Source organism: Calonectris borealis, chromosome 19 (assembly GCF_964195595.1).
Source record: "Calonectris borealis chromosome 19, bCalBor7.hap1.2, whole genome shotgun sequence".
NCBI classification, from domain to species: domain Eukaryota; kingdom Metazoa; phylum Chordata; class Aves; order Procellariiformes; family Procellariidae; genus Calonectris; species Calonectris borealis.
Genome location: NC_134330.1, coordinates 6,594,992 through 6,605,663, shown reverse-complemented (window position 1 = coordinate 6,605,663; position 10,672 = coordinate 6,594,992). Strand labels below are relative to the sequence as shown.

At 41.5% G+C, this 10,672-nt stretch overlaps 1 protein-coding gene across 3 annotated transcripts in view; it reads right to left on the bottom strand.

Moving 5' to 3' along the window:
- Positions 1–140: 140 nt before the first annotated feature.
- Positions 141–10,672, bottom strand: part of PITPNA (phosphatidylinositol transfer protein alpha) — a 26,219-nt gene continuing 15,687 nt past the window's right edge. For 2 of the 3 annotated variants that reach the window (XM_075168760.1, XM_075168759.1), the window contains exons 5-11: positions 9,730–9,804; positions 9,269–9,352; positions 7,825–7,902; positions 6,788–6,898; positions 5,049–5,171; positions 4,241–4,310; positions 141–2,920 (exon numbers count right to left, since the gene is read on the bottom strand). In XM_075168760.1, coding sequence (XP_075024861.1) covers positions 4,263–4,310; positions 5,049–5,171; positions 6,788–6,898; positions 7,825–7,902; positions 9,269–9,352; positions 9,730–9,804 — 519 coding nt within the window. In that variant the 3' untranslated portion in view covers positions 141–2,920; positions 4,241–4,262. Of the gene's footprint in view, positions 2,921–4,240; positions 4,311–4,847; positions 4,928–5,048; positions 5,172–6,787; positions 6,899–7,824; positions 7,903–9,268; positions 9,353–9,729; positions 9,805–10,672 lie in introns of those variants that run through there. The other variant, XM_075168761.1, reaches the window with a different exon arrangement.

The window sequence follows — 10,672 nt, the reverse complement described above, 5'->3', positions numbered from 1 at the left end:
GACGGCGGCGCGCGGGGACGCCGCCAGGCGCGCGGGAGGACCGCGGCGGCGCGTGGCGGCCTTTGCACCCCCGGGGGTGCACCGCAACCTCCCCCCCCCCCCCCGGCAGCACCCAAAACAAAGGAGGCGGAGGCGCAAAGCTCTGTCTAGTATTTTATTAGATTTCGTTTCCAATATGCCTGTATTGGAAGATTAGGAGACAAAAAAGGCACAAACTCACATTTAAAGAAACAACGAGATAATCTAACCCATTCTACAAAGTGTGTGTTGCCAAAGGAAAGAGCACGATGAGCCCATCGGAACATGTCGGGGAGGCCCAGCGGGGGTGAACCCAGAGAGGTGCAGCGGGGAGGGGGGCAAGCCGCCCCACCAGCAAACCGGCCTGACCCGGGCTGCGGCAAGGTACCTGCCCCTGGAGCCCCGAAACCCACCCAGCGTGGATCGGAGAGAGGGTCACAGCACAGCCATCGCCCCAGAACAGACAAACTGCCCAGCGATGACCCCAGCAGGTTGAGGGGTTCTTGCCAAAGCCAATGAAAGATACAGCAGGGTAACGCTGCGCGATCTTCGCTACGCTCACTAGGAACCAAGCAGCGAGACTGAAAGGTCTTTATAGGATTTGTCTATCCCAAGGCTGAGGGATGCTTTCACTTTGGATTAAATTGGAAGGAAAGCAAGCAAGGGGCAGGGAGGGGGGAAGTATTCAGGCTGGAGTTCCTGCGTTCCCCCCCCCACCCCCCAGTTTTTCCACTAATCAGGAAAGCTTTCTGTAAAAGCTCTTACTCTGAAATCAGAGGATCAAAAAAGGATTGCATGGTGGAATGTTACAATCTGCTTCCACAGCGATTAGTGTCATCGGATAGAAAGCCTCTTGGATAACACACATGGAAAGAATAAGTGTGCTATGTGTATTCTCAGGTTGTCCTCAAGTGTAAGAATCCCTCAAAACGTATCCGACAAACATGAACGGACGTCAGTGCATAAATTCTCAGTTAAAAATACTTTAAACTGAAAAGAACTATAAGTGGGGCCTACACTCCTAGAATACTTCTTGAACAGCTACAGAAGATGCCACAAAACATCCTGGTCCCAAATAGCCTTGCAGATTAAAATTTAGTTTCTTCACCTATTTTACAATAAATTTGTTTCACTTCTGCCTGGTGAGATTGCTAAAAATCCCTCAAACCCCACCCCCACCCCGCAAAACCGTCTGAGGTCACTGAGAAGAGCCTGCCAGAGTTACTGGTACAATTCAGAGCTTATTGCACTTAGACATGAGTAAGGCAAAATAACAAACTAAAAATAAAGGGATAAACTGCCCCCTCCCCAGAAACCAAACGCCATCCTCTCCCTCCAGAGCATGCCTCATCTTCCCTCACACTGAAAACAGCTCAGATCCCAGCACAGACTTGTTCAGCGTGGCATGGGATCGTTTCAGGATCTCCTGCTTGCGGGAATGCGAAGGGCTGAAGGAGTCGGATGTATTACAGTATGCCAAAAAGACTCCTCGAAAGTGGTGATACACCCACGACTGTGTTTGGCATTCAGTATTTTGCGTTAGTGCCGCCAAATACAGAAGTGGAAAATAAAGTGATTACTACTAGGAAAAAAAAAAAAAAAAAAAATCAAACACTGGGCTTTAGGCATAAGCGAAGAAATTGGTTTTTTCTCATATGTATTTAATAAAGCAGCATTTCTTTGATTCTGTTCTGCTTATTTGATTGTCTAAAGCTGATATCAACATAAGGACAGTTACAGTAAGTATTTGAGTTCATCAAATAACCAGAGCTCTTTACATTGTTTAACAGTATCCTTTGTGATTTATAGTAACTGACAGATATAGTACAAAACAACTGCAGGTCTTTGTAAGTTGCCTTTTTATAGCATGAACAGAGATATTTTAGTCAGTCTTGCAATGGGAAGAATATTATTGCTGAGCGGAACCACTGACCCAGGCACCTGGATGTAATCAGATACCAAGACTTTACTTGTACACCAGCTTTTGCTACATCCCAATTTGTCCAGGGAGAATCACATTATGATTAGTCAAAATAGTTTTAGCTTTGTAAGTTATGGGAATTCTTAGTAAATGAAGAACTAGGAAGTTGCAACATATGTCAAGCAACTTTTCATAATGATTTTGTAAGACTGACACACACAGCTGAAGGACAACATAGCTACATGGGCCAAAGGGACCATGTACCACTAAATTGAAACTCAACGGTTATGTGCTGAAGGCCCTAGCATGGGGACGCTGAATGCAGCTTCTGTGCAGTCTTTAATTCATGTGTGCTAAGACAGAACAAAGTAATGCCGTGCAGAAGCCACGTATCACGATTCATCGCAGACCAAGAACTATATCTGGCTACTCCTGATTATGTATTCAGATTACATGCCATTAAATTTCTTACCCTGGGAGCAAGGGTCAGAGCTATTTTGTGGAATAGTTTTGCACTCTAAAATACTGACAGTTTCCCTCTCCAAATACATTCAAAGAATGGTGAAGGGCTGGGCAGGAACAAAGGTGGCAGTTTATCCCACTCGGAAAAAAAAAAAAAAAAAAGAAAAAAAATCTAAGTCACCACATCACAAGACTATTTTAGCTAAAAATGTCACTTGGAAATCAAACAGGGACACATGGAAATTGGTCTGAACACAATGAAAAAAAAGAGGGAGGAGTCGTAAATACAGCGATCTCTAAGTCACACGTCTCCAAGGAGCTACCTCCTTCATATACGTGCTAACATTGGAGTGCTTAGTACCAGACGGTCTATTTGCTCACAATATTAAGGGGCATCTAGAATTAGCTATGGGAGATTTAAAATCGCCTGCCGATTGGATATAGAAAGGCTTGATCCAGAGATGGTCCGTCAGTCAAGAGTGTGGATTCCCCAGGCCTTCCTGATGACTGTCTTGCAAACTAAAATAAAGAGACAACAGGAAAACATTTCAGAACCACTTTGGAAGAGCAGTGTACTGAAAGAAGTGTCAGACTGAACCTTCAGAAAGCAAATGCGAGACACACTGTCACCAGTGCAGGCAATGACAATACACCACTGCATCATTACATTTCAGCGCTAATCCAGGGCAGAATTTCCAACATAGCCTAAAAATGACAAATAGAAATTGCAATTTAAACAATCTAACAAGTCCAGAGGCCACAATACAATCGAGAAGATCACCAACTCATTTCTCTAAGAACTAGAGTAAATGTGAATGAAGAGGAAACTAACAAGGTTTAAGTTGCATTAAAAAATTAACATATATCTATCGGAAGACACCCCTTCAGACACTCCCTCACCTTGTGTTCCCCACTTACCACCAAACAACCAGCAGACAACAGAGGACAAGCAGAGGTAAACAGCCTTGATAAGGCTGTGGTTCTGTCCCACCCCATCCCTTCCAAGGATAGCTAGCATGGCGTTTTACTGCCCTAGAAAAGTTGTGGCTAGTAACTTGGACTTCTCTACATAAATGGACAACCACTTCTTTCTCCTCGCCTTCTTACTTCCCTAATACTATACCACATTTTTGGACAGTGTCCAAGAAAAGCCCACCAAAACCAAACCCCAAAATGATTACACAATTTAACAGAATAAGGTTCAACATTCTCGCACTGCTTACAGGTTATTATCCAGCGTGCTGACTAGAATACAGCCTAGGGATTTGGCCAACAAAGGCAAATTCATATACGCTTTCCAGTATGATAGTCCCTCCCCTGCCAGGTTAGCATACTCATAGTGAAATAGATGAAAAACAAGCCAAAAGCTTTAAAATTGTCATTGCTGCTTCTCCTGCAATGTGCAAGTGTTGCTCCAGGCCTTGGCCCATTAGTAAATACTGTTAACATACAATGCAAGAAATACATCCCAAGCACATTTGCAATGAATTTTCAATTTCTGAATGTATTCTAAGTTGCAGGTCCAACTTATTCTTTCAGGACCGGCAAAAGTCATGGAAAGTAACGCATGCATTACAGAAATAAGAATAGCAGTAAAGTCTACAAAATGTTCTAATGCGTTTTTCTTACACTTTTCACTCTGACATTTCTTTAGAATAGTTCTGGAAGAAGACAGTAAACTTACTTGTCAACCTGTCAGTGAAACAAGTTCACTATAAAAACAATTAATACCACAGATTTGCCTGCCAGAAGCTATGAACAGGATCATTTCTTACCCAAATGTATTTTTTCTCCTAAATAGAGCAATACAGAGTTTTGTCAAACTCTCATGATACCTACAGTGCACAAGGAAGAAGTCATGTTAGTCATCTGCAGCCGTCATTCCTTTCACTGGATCTTTTTCTCTCATCTGAAAGAGAAAACAGTATTCAAAGTACTGATTCTCACACGACGGTATCTCAAAATTTATTGGTATGGAACACATTAAGCTACCTCCTTTATGTAAGGCACTGATTACATCTGAGCATCCCAAATCAGTGTTTGTGAATATGCACATGCAGGCACCATTTTTAGTTAAGCTGCAGGTCTGCTGGAACCATTATCCAAAGGGCAGAGTGTACATGAAACTATAATGAAATATCCTGAGGACACGAAGGAAGAGCAGGGTGCAGTGCAGGACACAAATCATGGAACAATGTACTCATTATTACCAAATTCGTGTTTCTCACAGTAAGAACCCTGTTACATACCCCCACTACCTGCTTATAATACTTAGAGCTAAAAATCCTTTTACTGAACTGGTTTTTGGAAACTAATGAGGAATGAGGACAAAAATGACCGTTCAGCTTTGGGTAAAAGCTAATAGAAGATATTAAAGCGGTAAATGAATCATTGCCACTCATACCCTCATTACCTGTGGTTCAATACATTTACTGGCTCAACAACAAACAGAAGTAGGCCATGATTAGAAGGAGATGCCAGCACAACGGAGTCATAGCCAATCATTCAAACCACAAGCAGCATGACCTAAATAGCAGGAGGACGATACACACTATGCTATGACAATGCAGCAGTCTTTCCTCTCTCTACTGTACTGGATAGAAACAGTTTCTCACACAACCCACACCTGCTCTGCTTTTCCACTGACCTCATCCAGCTGTCTCTTGGTCTCCTCCTCCATCCTACGAATGTCCTCCATAGTCAGATCAACCCACTTATCAAGCCAGCAAAAGAGCTGCCGATGGAAGTTTGTGAAGAGACGCTTTTCTTGCTGCAAAAGGAGGAGGAATACAAGCAAGCTTACTCATAGGGCAATTAATATGGATCTAACCGGATCATAACAATTTTCAGAGATGTGTACACTGAAGAACCAGCTCCCTCACCCACCTTTCTATATAGCTGCCACAATTGGAAACTGGAGCTAGCTAATTTTTATTCTTTTAACAGAATATCTAGAGCCTTGAATCCCCAGAGAAATGCATTTTTTTTCAAGCCTAGACAGCAGCCTGCACAGTACATTGAAAGAATTAACGAATGCTTTAGTAATTTCCTTTGATTTGACAGTATTGTTTTGACTGAATAAAGTGCTCCAGGTTGGGTTTACTTAGAGCACAATGCTTGTCCTGAAGGTGCAGAAAAAAGGAGAAATAGAATAAAAGTATTTTTAAAATAATCCTTAACTTGCTAAAAACTGGAAGTTAGCAAGTGTGACATGCACCTATCTTGCTTTTTTCTTTTGCAGTGACCTAAAAAAAGCCTAAACTTGTTTTCCATAGCTGAAAACCTTTCAGCAGAGGTAACTAATGCGCACCAGCTACTTCAAGTTAGGAGCAATTTATTTCCATTTCATAGGAGATAAGCTAGACAAAATCACTGTATTAGGCAGAGGTATACAATGCCTCTTCAAAAGTTCTCATTAAGGAAGGACACTTCAGTTTTACCAATTATGGTTTCACATCTGATAACTCGCTCTCATCAAAAGCAGCTCAACTACTTTGACGCAAATGTGTAGCTGAAGAGACACTCATAAAGAGAAAGGGATTCAAGACACTGCTTTGTTCAGGGCTTTTGTTACAGGTATTTGAAATCCTGCAGCAGAATGCTCAGTCCCCTCTAGAGTTCTCTTTCGATTATATCACCAGAGAATTGCTTTTGCGGAAGCAGCACTGTAGTTTATCAATATTAACCATAGAGAAGTCTCCATGATCTGAAGGCATAGGCATTTTATGAACATGGCATTGCCTGGAAAATTGCAGGTACTGGTTCCGAGGTCTAACATTCTGCTGCAGTTCATGGGTTATGAACTCTGCCACAGAAAAAGCTCTTTTCAGGATACCAATTACTCATGTTTTAAGTTAATGAAGTTTCCCACCATCTGCTTATTTTTTAACACAGGTCTCTCAAACAGCAAACTGGGAGAGGAAAACATGACTAGAGCTCTAGGACTTGCCAGAAAGATCCTCAGCTGATTAGGATCAGGTAACTGAAGCTGTAGCTATCTCCCCACAAAAACATGTCTTGCCCCTGACCAGAATAACCCTAGTATACAGGTATCATCTCATCATTCACAAATCAACTACCAAGTGACTGCAATTCTCAGGCTGATCTATTAAACAAAGTTTACCTTCATACCTTAGAGTGAAAACAATTCAATAGCCAATTCACAGAACAATCAGCCAGCCCTATCTGTGGATTAGCAGCAAATTGAATCCAACTTTAACTGATTGCAGTGTATCAGGCGGAGACCTTGCCTGAGGTGACATGACTGGGTTTCAAGTTAGTATCTCCAGGCAGGCTACAGTATTAGAAGCAGCTGAGGTGCTAAAGCAGATGGGAGATGAAACATGCCTCATTTCCACATCTCTCCCCATCAAAGAGCTCACTTACCTTCTGTATAAAGTTCTCAACTTTATTTTGCAGACCCCACCACTTGAACTTGACTGTTACCAGTTTGTAAGCACACATGTATGGACAATCTGTCTGTTTCCCCAGCTCCTTCTGCAAAGACACAAAGATATTCACATCAGGACTCAGGTCAAATGTCTCCAGGAAAGCAGCTCCTTCAGTCATAATTATGAAGTCTTTCCACAACTCCTCACAATCATCTTGCGTCCTTACAGCTTGCCTACCTTTTATGGACAAGTTTTGTCACATCTTTGCTCACCCCTTTTCCAGGGTATTTAAGACCATGATGATAATAGACCCTAGTTTCCTCCACAGATGGCCCTCCCTCCATTTCGAGAATGGACCATTCCTTCCTCTCCTCTGTTCCCCATTTTTTCTTCCATTAAATTTATGTCTTTCAGTATCTTCACTGTTATGCCATGGCTACATAGTTTCCTTAAAAGTCTTCTGACAAAGTCCCTATCTAAAATATTTTGGAAATATATCATCTGATCACCCAAATAATTATAAAGCCTTAAAGAAAACTCCACAAGGTTTGCAAGGTGGACTTCCTACTTCCTTTTACAGGAGCCATATCCACTCTTACCAAGTGGATCATATCAACCCCAGCTTCTAAGTTTGCCTGCTAGAGATCAGACTTGCACACCCATAGCTCCCCAAATCTCATTCAGGGTCCCTTTTAAAGACTGGTATCATATTTGCACTTCTAGATTCCAAGGATTTAAGTGAAAGGTTAAACACTGCTGCTCATAACTCAGCTACTTCATCCTTGAATTCTCTCGGGTGAACCCCTGGGCTGAACACCAGACAGCTCTGGCAATTTCTTGGAACTCATTCAATCTATTTGTACCAAACTCTTCCATTTCCTTTGACTTCAGAACAGATCACCAGCTGAGTTCTGCACTTCCTTCTACAGAAGTGAATCCAATGTTTTACTTACATGTCTGTGGCTCCAAGCCCCAATATCTATACTTCAGTCATGCAAGCCGATACAGTTCCTGAACTCATGCAATACACACCTTCCAGTTGGGACCCAGAGGTCCACGTCCAGTCTTGACAGATTTAAATTTTGATGGATCTTCTTCTGCCTTGTAATCCTATTGGATAGACACAGAAGATCAAACACAAATTATCCTACTGTTACCCAGCTGCTCACTGTCACAAAGGATTTATTTTTCTGGTGGGCAAAGACTAACCTCTAACTGCCTTCTCAAGAGCTACTGTTTTCAGACTTCAACATTAGGTCAGGCACTCTTCAAGGAAACATATTTCTCCCCCCTGTGCTGTGTCCTAGACCTATGTGAAGAAGTGGTAACAAACTGATATGACCTTTGTAAGGACTCCTTTGGGGTAAGACTATCAGATCTGTAAACCCGCAGGATAGGTTTCCTGTAACCACTAGTTCTTTGGCAGCTAAACACTGCTGCTGCGGGAAATAGCTATGCTCTCTGGAGCTGTGGTATCTAGTTTTTTTCACAGCACTGCATCAGTATGATGCTCACATATTGCACACTAGAATAAAAGTACAGTCAAACTTGCAACACCACCAAAAAGAAAGAGGCATTAGTTATGCCCCCTATTGCACAGCAAATGATTTGCCGGATTCCCTTCCTGCATGTTGGATTAAGACTGGGGTGTGTACTCTACTCCTACCCCTAATTCAATTAAAATGAAAACAAACTCAAATCATCAGCAGCTTAGTGCAAAAAGTGATCAATTGTTAGCATCTTATTCAGGAGTCTTCTGCTCCAGGTGAATTCTCCTTGCTCTCTGGCAGCATTTAATTCAGAGTAGTTTGTATTTGCAGATACAGCTTAGTACCTGCCTAACATATCAGAATCAGATGCTCATGTTCTATCAATTCATCTTTATTGGAAAGAAAAGCTAAAATAAGTACTAGATCTGGTTTAATACCCAAGGCCAAGTGTGAGAACAGGTAAATTAGCCATATTTGAATGGTATCAGAAATACTAAGTGGGGAAACTCAAACAATATTCCTTTTTTATATAGTTGGGTTTTTTCCCAGTACAGTACAGAAACATCCCTTAGTTTCTTACAGTAACTGTAGTGGAACAAAGCATTAGGTACATGATTTCAGATACACTTGTGAAGCCATGGGCGAGTTTCAAAAGGAGGCAGCTTAAAAAAGATCCTGTATGGGAAGGGCGTGCCATTTCTTGTTATTCAAGCATTATAATCAGCTGCAGTGCTGAAGAACTACATATATACACGGTTACATGCACTGTAAGGCTAAGCAATACATTTTACAGACAGTATTGACATAGCTTTTAAAAGAGCTCTTTCTCTGCTTGCTTAAACATTTCTAAGGAATGCCTTTCCTCCTCTTTCCATCCTCTCTTTTGTCCTGTCACCTGTGACCATCCCTGGGAACACAGTTTGTACATTATCCCTCTTTTAGCACAAGGCCTCCCACACTGGGGAGCTCTTACCCACCTACCATACCTTGGGAAGTACTTGACTCCGATCAGCAATGTCTATATAAATAGCTTCTACATTCTTCCATACATCTGGCTCCAGTTTATGAACCTGCAGGAAAAGTACAGGACTAACGTAACTGATTCAACTACAGAACACTCCCATTCTAAGATTGTAAAAAAACAGATGGACACGCAGACACCCAGTGTTCCCCTCCCATGTACAGACAGGACACCACGGTAAACACACGATGTGAGATCTTCTAAAGAAGCAAAGGTGCTCACACAAAACAAGTGTTTGGGGGACAATTTTATTTAGCGTATATGAGAAGCCAATGTGAGGGAGTCTCTGCCTTGCTAGTGCGATAAGCATTTCAAATCCAGGAACACAGCAAATAGACAGTTCCACTCAGCAATTCTCTAATCTAGCACGGAAAGCAGCATTGTGACATTAAAGCGATGAATAAAACACATGACACAAGTACTTACATTCTCTTGTGTTCCAAGATCTGATTTATGCCAGGTTTCAATTTTGATCAGGAAGTCATCCTTCATATACTCATTCTGTCATCAAAATAAAGGTTCTTGTTATTCTTTGGCTATATAACCTGTCGTCTTATTAGCTAGATAAGCAGTAGGAAAGTCAACTCAAAGCATTATAACTTGACTGGGGTTTGACTTAGGGAACTTCAGAACTGTATGTAAACACATCACTGCTTTTAGAAAAATGGTTTGATCACCAAATACGTAAGATCAAATAAACCAGAAGCTGTTCACTGAAAAAACGTAAGTTCCATTGTTTTAGTGAAACATTTGGAGTTTATAAATAGCTTTTTCTTTAAAGGACAATATCTGCCACTCTATTTAGAAGGGGTAGCATAAGTTAACTAGGCAGAAATTGTCTCTTCAAAGAGATTATTGATCTAGCACTGAGTACATATTTGGATGCAACTCTTCAAATGAACAACAATATTAAACTGATGTGTTGAGAGCTTTTGACACTGGAAAGGGAAGGGACAAGAAGCACGGCTCTGCCAAATAAGCAAAAAACTTTCCATTTCTTGTTATTACTGTGAGTAGAAAAGGAGTTCCAAAGGTAACCCTATCCTCCCTCACGGGAATAGAAACAAAAGCCCAAGCCAGTGAAACATTCAGCACGTAAAAAGGAAATATCAAATTCAGAAGAGAGATTACTCAAAGGGACATAATGGTATGAGCTAACTTTCTTTTAATCGGTTTATCTAGGCAATGGCACATTCCCATGTGTAAAGGTGAGCATTGCTGCAGTAAAGAAAGATCTCTGTCCCTAGTTACAAAGTGTTTGTGGATATGCCACAGTTGGTAAGGGGGTTTAATCTACATGATCTTCCAATGACAAAAGCTAAAGAGCTTCTTATACCCAGAACACTTCATTTCAGACATTACACATGCT